Below are 12,452 nucleotides of genomic sequence, written 5' to 3' on the forward strand. Positions count from 1 at the left end.
CATTCCACCTTATTTCACACAATAAATTAAGGCTTTAGGTTATGTTTCACAAACTATTCACAAAGCTATATAGCAAAATTTCCAAATGCGACGGTTACATTGGAGACTGTGACAGAACGGAAAGCTGCATGTACATGCCGTTGATTCCTTTCGCCATAAGGTCCTTGTCTTCGTTGTGCTGCTAGGAAGAACAGACAGTTCGATAGTGCCACTGACTAATGCATGGAACAGGATAGCTGCCTACCCCCTCAGCTAGTGTGTGACCCATAATATAGGTGGAACCAAAAGAGAGGAAGAGCAGCAAATATAAAATAATTTTAAAAACAGCTTCTGAATGGAGATAGGTGCTAATGTAGTCTTGTAAACTTTTTTTTCAGGAATCTCTGAAAAAAATCGATGTGAAACAACAGGAGCCAGCATGGTAAGTTCATCAGCAAAGACTTTTAGGCAACTTTAACAATGATTATAAATATTAATTGTTCACAAATTGTAGAGATTGGATTGCACACATATCAAGGTTTGATCCCGGTGATGTGAACACTGCATGTGACTAATGAGACTGGCAGCAGGACCATGGAAGTTTGGCCAATCAGCCTCATATGTTTATCGTTGATGAGTTTCTGATGCTGGTGAATGCCCCAGAGGCAACTCGCTGGTCATAGTGGAAAAGCAATTTCAGTTGGCTTGGAGATCAGCCAAGCCCCTCAGCAAAATTCCAAGGAGTAGGGAGGAGGATGATCATGTGTGAAGATGAGTGGGAAAAAGAGAGGTGACAGGCATTGGTCCACAGTGTTGATTTAGAGATTAGAGGAGAACTGTTCCCCCTCATGTCTCCAGAAAAAGTCAACAAGCTTAATACTTGTCTTTCATGCTGCAACCTCTAGTGATCTCTTTAAGGCATAAAAGTCATTCATGATCAAACTTTTCAAAGTAAGTATGATTAATCTTGAAATTGGCATAGGCGCCTACAAAGGAATTTTAATCAATCATCAATACAGAATGAAAGCCACAAACTGCCTGAAATCTTGTTCCCTTGGGTGACCATTTTATATCAGCAAAATGGGCTGCAGCACTATCCAACATCTCCTCTATTCTCTGTGCTGGACAGGTGATGTTTGAGTCACATGGACCAGGGAGGATTCTGCGCAGAATTAGTTGAGAATAGCTAGGCAAAGGTGGAGGGGCTACAATTGGCCTTTGTGACCCTGGACTGAGATGGGGAACATTCTATCAGGACGTTTATTACTCTGATCACAATCGAGCGACATTTGATGGAAAGTGTAAGTATGTCAACTTTGACTGAGGATAGCATCAGGTTCAATTGTGATGCTCACCCTCCTCTTTCTTCCCTTCCATTGCCCCCACCTCCAAAATAAAGTGTGGTTGATTCAAATATCTGCTCTCATCGTCCAAACTCAAGCATGAAGAGAGGTCATTAAAGATTACTGGGCACGTCTAGACATGATCACAGTATAGCTTGCCATTTTCATGAGATGAGAGTAAAAATGTTGGGGGGGTGGGGGGAAGGAAATATCAAATCTGACAGGATCAGGTTTTGTTTGAGTTAGTCTTTAGCACATCAATAAATGTTTGACTTCAACCATCTGCAGAATCATGCACTTTATTTCAGTCACTAGACACCTGAAGCAGAACTAAGAACACTCTGTTAAGCAACATGTTGTACTGGGCATTCAGTCATCAGTTGTAGTTTGTATGGTTGTCCTCTTTTGAGAAGGTGGCTGGAATTTTCCAGCTACCCGCTAGTAATGGTCTTTCCCATGTTTTAGAAAACCTATGATGTGGAGATGCCGCCGTTGGACTGGGGTGAACACAGTAAGAAGTCTTACACCAGGTTAAAGTCCAACAGGTTTGTTTCGAACATTCACCTGAGGAAGGAGCAGTGCTCCGAAAGCTAGTGATTAGAAACAAACCTGTTGGACTTTAACCTGGTGTTGTAAGACTTCTTACTTAGAAAATCTAATATTCACAACTTTCCTGGAGAAGCAGAATCTTTGTTATCAATCTTTACTTTCAGGTTGTGGTTTGTCTTCAGGCCCCTGTAGTTTAGAAAATTCAGAACTCACAGGCAGCCTTCTCCTTCTGGAGAGGGAGGTAGACAGTTCACAACAGCTCTTCTGGGGAGTAGGGTGGCACAGTGGCGCAGTGGTTAGCACTGCTGCCTCACGGCACCGAGGTCCCAGGTTCATTCCCGGCCCTGGGTCACTGTCTGTGTGGAGTTTGCACATTCTCCCCATGTCTGCATGGGTCTCACCCCCACAACCCAAAAACCTTTTAAAAATCACGACTCCTTCACTGCAAAGTTGACTGAAAGGATGCCGTTCCCAGACTGCTTCACTGTGATGCTGACTTGTGAGGATATTGTTCCCAGATCAGTTCTCTGCGACAATGACTGCGAGGACACTGTTCCCAGATTTTGTTTGACTAAATTCATAGAATAATGCAGTGCAGAAGAGGCTCTTCGGCCCACCGAGTGCATCAACACATTAAAAATACCTGACCTCATTCTCCCCATGTCTGCATGGGTTTCACCCTCACAGCCCAAAGATGTGCTGGTTAGGTGGATTGGCCACGCTAAATTGCCCCTTAATTGGAAAAAAAATTGGACACTCTAAATTTAAAAAATAAAAAGCTCTTCTGGGAGAGTTGGCAGATTCTTTCTGGAGTGAGAGACAGCTGGGTCACATCAGCCATTCTGGAAAGTTAGCAGAGTCTTGTCTCCTTCTAGCTACCAGAATCAAAACTGAAACGTCCTTGGATCTCTGAACCATCCCACTGGGATAAAATCCAATCACCACCCTTTACTGAGCAAAGTACAGCCTTTTGGGCCAATTCATTGGCCATCAATCAAACCGAGTCCCAGCCCATCTTCTCACTAGTGCTAGTCAGTCGACAACTCCAGTTTAAATTAGCACAGTCTAGCACAGTGATCTCTCCTGAATTCTGCCTGAATTAAAGACTCGGGCTGCTTTCCTTGACAAGACATGTCCATGGATCAAAAGATGTAACAGCAATGATAGTGGGAATAAGGGAATACAAAGGGAATAAACAGGAAGGACCCTTGCACTGCATTGAATTTCATCCGCCATGTGTCCAGCCATTCACCAAGGTCCAATCTGCATCCTCTTGAAGCCTATTATTATCTTTCTCACTGTTAACTACACTTCAAAGTTTGGTGTCAACTGCAAAGTATGAAATTCTGTAAAGTCAATAAAAATAACAATGGTCATCAGACTGAACACTGGGGCATTGTATACATCCCTCCAGTCCAAAAAGAAGTCATTCACCACAACCCTGTTTTCTGTTACTTAGCCAGTTGTGTAGGCACAACTGTGTGGGCATAGGCATATTATGTGGTACTTTATCAAATAACTTGGAGTCCATATATAATAACTGTATTCCCATCATGTACACACCCTGTCGCCTTAAGAAAGATCTGAATCAGGTTAGAACATTCAAGGCTATGGGCTAAGTGCTGGTAAATGGGATTAGGTAGGCAGGTCAGGTGTTTTTCATGTGTCGGTGCAGACTCGATGGGTCGAAGAGCCTCTTCTGCACTCTATTATTCTGTGATTCTGTGAATTTAGTCAAACAAAATCTGGGAACAGTCCAGGAACAGTGTCCTTGTAGTCATTGTCGCAGACAACTGTTCTGGGAACAATGTCCTCACAGTCAGCGTCACAGTGAAGCAGTGTGGGAACGGCGTCATTTCAGTCAACTTCGCAGTGAAGCAGTCGTGATTTTTTAAAAGTGTTTGTTTTTCAGAAGAAGGGATTAACTGAGAAACAACACAAATACGTGAAAGTCGACATCATTATCATCAAGTAATATACGTAAGCAAAGTAGGATAAGGGAAATAAAGTTAGCGTAAGGGAGATAAGTTAATGGTGTTCTTATGTAAGCATGATTTTTAAAGGGCTTACGGGTAGTCATGGCAGGAGAGCCCGCACCCATGATATGTTCCTCTTGTGCTGTGTGTCAAATCATGGAAGATTCAGTTGCCCCTGCTAATCATGTGTGCAAGAAGTTTGTTGAACTGCTGCGACTGGATAACTACATTTTGGAGCTAAGGGTGGATTCACTGTGGAGCTGCAGCAACGCTGAACAAGTCGTGGATAGCACATTCAGTAATGTGATCACACCGCAGATGAAGATTAAACCGGCATAAAAGGCATGGGTGACCATCAGGCAGAGTAGAGGAAGGCAGGTCATGCAGGAGTACCCTGTGTTCATCCCTCTTTCTTACAGCCATACTGTTTTGTGTACTGTTGGGGGAGATGACTGTGCAGGGGAAAGCAATGGCAGCCAACTTCATTGCACCCAACTTCATTGCACCATGGGTGGTATGCTGCACAAGAGGGGAGGGGGAAGAATGGCAGGGCTATAGTGGTGGGAGATTCAATTGTAAGGGGAACAGATAGGCATTTCTGTGGCCATAAAAGAGACTCCAGGATGGCATGTTGCCTCCCTGATGCTAGAGTCAGGGATGTCACTGAATGGCTGCAGGGTGTTCTGAAGGGGGAGGGCAACAGACAGATATCATGGTACATATAGGTACCAACGATATTGGAAGAAAAGGGGGTGAGGTCCTGCAAGCAGAACATAGGGAGCTAGGAAATACATTTTTTTTAAAAGGACCCAGAAGGTAGTAATCCCTGGATTACTTCCAGTGCCACGTGCTAGTGAGTATAGAAATAGAAGGTGAGTCCAGATGAATACGTGGCTGGAGAGATGGTGCAGGAGGGAGGGCTTTAGATTTCTGGGACATTGGGACCATTTCTGGCAATAATGGTCCTGTACAAAGCAGACGGGTTGCATCTGAACCAAAATGGGACCAGTGTCTTTGCAGGGAGGTTTGCTAGTGCTGTTGGAGAGGGTTTAAACTAACTTAGGGGAATGAGATCCTGAGGGAAGGTTCAGGAGGGGAGGTGCACAACCAAAATTTGAAGAGACAGCAAGTGAATCAGGATGGCAGGAAAATTATAGGCCAGTTAGGTCACAAGGGAGTTTGGCAAGATTGGATGGTATTTATTTTAATGCAAGGAGTCTGACTAACTAAGCAGATGAGTTGAGGGCACAAATTAAAACATGGATATGATGTCATTGCTGTCAGTGAGACATGGTTGAGAGAGGAACATGAATCAATATTCCAGGATATAGGATCTTCGGGCGCGACATGGAAGGAGGTAAAAGAGGAGGGGGTGTCACAATTTTGATCACGGAATGAATTACAGCAGTAAGGAGGGACGACATCTTGTAAGGCTCTTCAAATGAAGCCATATGGGCAGAACTTAAATGCCAAAAAGGAGCAACACATTGCTGGGAGTGTTCTATAGGCCCTCTAACAGTCCGAGAGAAATAGAACAGCAGATAAGTTGGCAAATTTCAGAGAAGTATAAAATGAATAGGGTAGTTATAATAGGCAATTTCAATTTCCCCAACATTAGCTGGCGTAGTCATAGTGAGAAAGGTTTAGAGAGAGCGGAATTACTAAAATGCATCCAGGAGAGCTTTTTAAGCCAGGAATACAAGGTCCTACAAGAAAGGGGGTGGTCCTGGTCTTAATTTTAGGTAGCAAAGAAGATATGGAATCAACTGAGGAGGCATTTTAGGGTGGAAGGGATGTCTGTGCTATCGCCGCTGTACGAGAATCATGGCTTTGAGCCGGGGAGGATGGATAGTGTATCCAGGAGGTGGGGCTGGTAAAGGTGAGGGATTTGTATTTGGAGGAAGGGTTTGCCAGTCTTGAGGAGCTCAGGGAGAGGGTAGAGCTGCTATGGGGCAATGAGTGCAGGAATCTGCAGGTTAGGGACTTTGCACAGAAGGTCTGGAAGGGGTTCCCTAGGTTGCCGGGTTACACCCTGCTGGAGTGACTGCTGCTTCCGGATGTGGAAGGGGAGGGAAAAATTGGGGATATATATAAGTTGCTGGGGGAGCAGGGAGGCGAGGGGGTGGTGAAGATCAAGAAGAAATGGGAAGTGGAGTTGGGAATGGAGATCAATTGGGGAGTATGGAGTGAGGCACTGCGAAGGGGAAACGGGACCTCCTCTTGTGCAAGGATTAGCCTGATACAGTTTAAGGTGGTGCACAGGGTGACTCGGGCGAGAATGAGTGGCTTCTTTCAGGGAATAGCAGATGAGTATGAGAGGTGTGGGCGGGGGCCAGCGAATCACGTGCACATGTTTTGGGGTTGTGAAAAATTGGGAAGATTCTGGGAGGGAGTGTTCGCGGTCTTAGCCAGGATAGTGGAGGAGGAAGTGGACCCGGACCCTTTGGTGTCGATATTCGGGGTTTCAGCCGGAGCTCATGGAGAGGAGGAAGGCAGATGTCTTGGCCTGTGCCTCTCTGATTGCATGGCGGCGAATTTTGCTGGAGTGGCAGTCGGCATCGCCACCGGGGTTAGCATCATGGTTGGGTGACCTGTATGACGTCCTGTGGTTAGAGAAGATAAAGTATGAGTTAAGGAGCTCAGCGGGGGAGTTTGAGAAAAGGTGGGGGATGTTTGTGACCGTGTTTGAGGAGCTATTTGTCACAGGGGGGTGGGGGTGGTGACTGGGAGTGGGGGGGGGGGGGGGGGGGGGGTGGGGGCGGTGAAAAAGGAGAAAAATCTGTACAGACTGTATAGTTGATTGTTGGGAAGTATGTTTCCTGGGGTGTTTACTTGCTGTAACCTGCTTTGATACAAGTTTGTCATAAAATACGTCTATAAAAAATATTTTAAGTAGCAAATCTGGGCAAGTGGTTGAAGTATCAATGGGGGATCATTTTGCAGACAGTGATCATAACTCTGTTAGATTCAACATTGTTATGGAAAAGGATGGGCCAAAAAAATCAAAGTTCTAAACTGGGGAAGGCCAATTTTAATAAGATCAGATATGATATGGCCAAAGTGGACTGGGAGCAGACACGTTTATGTAAATCTGTGACAGAACAATGGGATGCGTACAAGAAGGAAATGGGGAGAATACAAGGCTAACATGTTTCAATGAAGAAAAAGGGTGGGATAAAGAGGAAAAAGAGATTTATGACAGATATTGAGGGCTCAAAACAACAGAAGCCCAAGAGGCGTCATGAATGTGCAAGAGGGAACTTAAAAAGAAAATTAGAAGTGAAAAATGGGGACATGAAAGAATACTGGACGGTATAATAAAGAAAAATCCGCGCACAATGGAGGGCTCCCGGTCGGCAACGGCATTTTCGGGGCTTTAAGCCCGGTCCCAGGGTCCGCGGAGGCGGCAGAAGAAGGGAGAAGGCACGGAGGAGGCACAGTGAAGACACAGGAGGAAAAAAGGCACAGAGAAAAATGTCGAGGGTGAGCAAGAAAACGGCCGGAAAAAAAACAGCTGGAGGTCCGTCGGGGAGTGGAAAGGGCACCGCGGGGTCACCAGGAAAAATGGAGGCTGGAGCACCAGGGAAGGCCACACTGCTTACGGCTGAAGAAATAACTAAGGTGATGGCTGCGGAATTTGAAAAGCAGTTGGCGCAGATTGCGAAATGCATGGAGACGGTGAGGAAGGAGATGAGGGAGGTTTTGAATGTGCTGGTGGAGGAGGCGGTTTCCCCGGTGAGGATGGAGGTGGCGAGCGCAGTGGCGGAGGTGCGAGAGCAAGGGGAGGCGCTGAAGGAAGTGGAGGAGACGTTATTGCAGCACGGTGATCAACTTGCCTCGATGGGGGTGACGGCGGGGGGAAGGCAGCCGCACATTGGAGGGCTCCCGTTCAGAACGGCATTTTCGCGGAGTAACGACCGGTCCTAGGGCCAGCGACGGCAGTAAAAGTCGGGGGATAGCGCAAGGAGAAGAAGGATGTCAAAAAACACCAGAAAAACGGCCGGGAAAAAAGCGGCTGAAAGTCCGTTGGAGAGGGGAAAGGTCACCGCGGGGTCAACAAAGAAGATGGAGGCTGAAGCACCAGGGGAGGCCGCAGTGCTTACGGCTGAAGAACTAACTAAGGTGATGGCTGCGGAATTCTAAAAGCAGTTGGCACAGATTGAGAAATGTATGGAGATGCGGGAGGTTTTGAATGTGCTGGTGGAGGAGGCGGTTTCCCCGGTGAAGACGGCGGTGGCGAGCGCAGTGGCGGAGGTGCGAGAGCAAGGGGAGGCGCTGAAGGAAGTGGAGGAGACGTTATTGCAGCACGGTGATCAACTTGCGTCGATGGAGAAGGAGATGCGGAAGGTGATGGACACGAACAAGAATCTGCGAGGAAAAATGGAAGATCTGGAAAACAGATCCAGGCGACAGAATTTGAGGGTCGTGGGGCTGCCCGAAGGAGTTGAAGGACCAAAGCCGACTGAGTATTTTGCCGCGATGCTGGCAAAACTACTAGGAGAGGGGGAGGACCCCTCCCAATATGAACTGGATCGGGCTCATCGGTCGTGGAGGCCTGTACCAAAGGCGAGTGAGCCGCCAAGGGCAGTGACTCTGTGCTTCCGTAGGTACAGTGTGAAGGAGAAGGTCCTGAGCTGGGCCAAGCAGAAGCGGGTGGTGCAGTGGGCTGGAGCTGGTATACCTGTATACCAAGACTTTACGATGGAGCTGGCGAGGAGGCGGGCTGCCTTCAACCGGGTGAAGAGGGCACTGTACATTGGCAAAGTGCAGTGTGGCATTGTATATCCAGCGAAGCTGAGGGTGACTTACAAGCTCAGGGACTTTTATTTTGGAACGGCGGAAGCAGCGGAGGAGTTTGCGAAGGCAGAAGGATTGTGGCAGAACTGACAAATTGAGGAATGGTCATGTGCCAATGTAACCTCGTGACTGTATTTTCTTCTTTTTTTTTTGTATCAGAGGGTAGAGGCTAAAGGAGCCAATGTTGCATATATTTGGACAAGGGAAGGGACGGGACTTTCATTCGAAAGGCGGGCTCTTTGGCGTGTAGGTGGATATGCGGGGCTTGTGTGCTAAAAGGGGATCTTTGGGCTTTCCTAGGGCCGGGCAAGGGGGAAAGGGACCCGGGCGGGGGCCTCCACGCTGGCCGGTTTAAGCCGGCCAGTGAATGGGAGTGAGGTGGGGGGAGGGGCTGCGGCCATCGGAGCCTGGCAGAACAGGGTCCGAGTGGTCTAGCCGGGGTGGAAAGTTGGGGGGAAGGAACCGAGGTTGGGAGGAGGAGTTTTACAAGAGGCAGTGGACAGGAGGAGCTGGAGACCTGCGGTGGGGGTGGGGTGGGGGGTGGGGGGGGGAGGAGGGAGAGCTGTGTAAGATTAAGGGTGACTACGGGTAATCCCTGATTCCTTTTTGCCATTTGTTTATGTAAACATGCGGGTTGAGGTTTGGGGGTTGGTGGGTAGATGGGATCGTTGTTATTATGGGGACTGACATATCTTGCTGATTATTGTTTATTGTTGATGGATGTAAATGTGGGAGAAAATGTGAAAAAGGAGGAGAATAATAAAAAATTAAAAATAAAGAAAAATCCTACAGTAGCACAGTGGTTAACACTGTTGCTTCACAGCACCAGGGTCCCAGATTCGATTCCCGGCTTGGGTTACTGTCAGTGCGGAGTCTGCACGTTCTCCTTGTGTCTGCGTGGGTTTCCTCCGGGTGCTCCGGTTTCCTCCCACAAGTCCCGAAAGATGTGCTGTTAGGTGAATTGGACATTCTGAATTCTCCCTCAGTGTATCTGAACAGGCGCCGGAGTGTGGCTTCTAGGGGATTTTCACAGTAACTTCATTGCAGTGTTAATGTAAGCCTACTTGTGACAATAAGAAAGATTATTATTATTCAGCACATTAAGGGTAAAAGGATAACTAAGGAAAAAGTAGGGCCCATTAAGGACCACAGTGATAATGTGTGTGGAGCTGGAGGTCGTAGATAGGGTTCTAAATGAATACTTTGTGTTGGTGTTCAGAAGTGAGAGGGACAATGTGGTTATAGAAATCAGGGAATAGGACTGGGTTAAAATTAAAGAAATTAACGTAGGCAGAGAGGAGGTTCTGAGTAGTCTGGCCGGCTTAAAAGTAGATAAATCTCTAGGGCCAGATGAAAGGTATCCCAGGCTGTTGAGAGAGGCAAAGGAGGAAATAGCGGGCGCTGGCAATAATTTCCAATTGCTCTCTGGTCACAGGAGAGGATAACCAATATGGCACCATTATTCAAGAAGGGAGGAAGGGATGAACCATGCAACTATAGGCCAGTCAGTCTAGCCTCAGTGGGAGGAAACTATTAGAAGCAATTCTGAGAAACAGAATTAATCTGCATTTGGAGAGGCATGGATTAATCAAGAACAGTCAGTATGGTTGTATTAAGGGGTGGTCATGTCTGACCAACTATTGCATTTTTTTGAAGAGGTGACCAGGTGTGTAGATGAGGGAAATGCATTTGACGTAGTCTACTTGGATTTTAGCAAGGCTTTTGATAAGATCCCGTATGGGAGACTGAGAGTGAATGTAAGAGCCCATGTGATCCAAGGAAATTTGGTAAATTGGACTCAGAATTGGCTGAGTGCCAGGAAGCAGAGGGTGATGGTCAAGGAGTGTTTTTCTGACAAGAAGCCTATGTCCAGTGGGGTCCCGCAGAGGTCAGTGTTGGGGCCTTTGCTGTTTGTGGTTTATGTAAATAATTTAGACTTGAATGTAGGAGGGTTGATCAGTAAGTTAGCGGATGATACGGAAATTGGTGGGGTGGTAAATAGTGAGGAGGATAGCCTTAGATTACAGTAGGATATTGATAGGCTGGTCAGATGGACTGATCAGTGGAATATGGAACTAAATCCAGATAAGTGTGAGGTGATGTACTTGGGCAGGACAAACAAGGCAAGGGAATACATGATAAATGGCAGGACCCTGGCAAGCATCGATGATCAGAAGGATCTTGATCATGTACACCGGTCCCTTAAGGTAGCAGGGCAGGTGGATAAAGGACGTGAAGAAAGCATATGTATACTTGCCTTTATTAGCCGAAGCATAGAGTTTAAGAGCATGGAGGTTATGCTGGAACTGTATAAAATGTTGGTTCGGCCAGTATTATGTGCAGTTTTGAAATCTACATTATAGGAGGGATGTGATAGCACTGGAAAGGATGCAGAGGAGATTTACCAGGATGTTCCTGGGCTGGAGAGTTTTAGTTATGAAGAGATATTGGATAGACTGGGTTTGTTTTCATTGGAGCAGAAGAGACTGGGAGAGGGGGGTGGGGGGGAGAACATGTTTGAGTTGTATAATAAAATTATGAGGGGCATAGATAGAATAGAGAGGAAGAAACCTTTTCCCTTTGGTGGAGTGATCGATGACCAGAGGGCATAGATCTGAGGTAAGGGGCAGGAGGTTTAGAGGGGATGCGAGGAAAAGCCTTTTCAACAAGAGTTTGGGTGGGAGTCTGGAACTCACTGCCTGAAAGGGTGGTGGAGGCAGACACCCTCCTAACATTTAAGAAGTAAATGTTGACTGTTAATTTTCATCAGAATTATTGTTTTCACAAGTTTCCCCAGCACTGACATTAAACTGACTGGCCTGTCATTTACAGGTTTAACCTTCTCCCCTTGTTTATCACAAGTATGTAGTTAAGCATTCAAGAGTTGTGGCTAGTAACTTTGCATCCCTCAGCAACCGAGGTTGTGCCTCCTTGTTTAACAAGGAAGAGGACTTGGTCAAAGCAAGAGTAAACAATTCCTCTTCCTTTTTTAACACAGGTGCAAAATACTCATTTGAGTTATGCTTTCAATTTCCACTCCATTTCCATTCCTCTGACAAACGTTTTACTGTTCATATGCCTATAGGAGGCCGTTGAATGTTGCCCTATGTATTTTTTTCATGTATGGAATGATCTGAACTGTACACAGAACAATAATTTTCACTGTACCTTGGGTACACGTTACAATTAACAAATTCTAATCCAAACCAATTCCCTTTTATGTTCACCGCCAATCTATTCTTGTACAGCCTCTGCCCTTATTTACTTTTCCAATTCTCTTTAATTTTTGCATTCTACCTGATTCTATGTTGTCTTGCAAAGCTAATATCTGGCACATGCCTCTTTTTATTCTGCTTCATCCTAACTCCAACTCCTTTTGTCATCCAGGGAGCGCTGGGCGCAGCGTTAATTGATTTCAGACTCCACCCCATGCTGGGGAGAAAGTCTCATTTTAGTCTGACAGTTCTGCAGTTCCATTAGCACCGCCAGGAGCCGCTGCTGGGACTGCAGGCTGTTTCCGAACCTGAGCAGCCCAGACTGTGGGGGGGGGGGGGGGGGGGGGCTATAAAGGGAGTTGACAATCTTCGGGGAGGGGTGTTGTCCCCCAACCCCCAGGGAGACCCCCCCCCCCTCCCCAAGCTGCTAAATCTGTTGGGATTAATGGGTGTAGTGCTTTCCAGCTCCCGAGATAATGTCAGCTAACCAAGGATCTGGAACTAACCAGATTATAAAGCTCAGTTACACACAGCTCCTTTCTGACATTAAAAACTTAAAGGATGTTTACCTGACTACTTTCAAACCTTTAAAC

General features: G+C 46.5%; 1 protein-coding gene across 2 annotated transcripts in view; it reads left to right on the forward strand.

The window, feature by feature from the left end:
- The window catches only part of parp4 (poly (ADP-ribose) polymerase family, member 4), a 341,167-nt gene that overhangs the window by 139,060 nt on the left and 189,655 nt on the right, over positions 1 to 12,452 (forward strand). For both annotated transcript variants that reach the window (XM_072476809.1, XM_072476810.1), the window contains one exon: positions 378 to 421. In XM_072476809.1, coding sequence (XP_072332910.1) covers positions 378 to 421 — 44 coding nt within the window. The remainder of the gene's footprint in view (positions 1 to 377; positions 422 to 12,452) is intronic.

This window comes from Scyliorhinus torazame, chromosome 15 (assembly GCF_047496885.1).
Source record: "Scyliorhinus torazame isolate Kashiwa2021f chromosome 15, sScyTor2.1, whole genome shotgun sequence".
NCBI classification, from domain to species: Eukaryota; Metazoa; Chordata; class Chondrichthyes; order Carcharhiniformes; family Scyliorhinidae; genus Scyliorhinus; species Scyliorhinus torazame.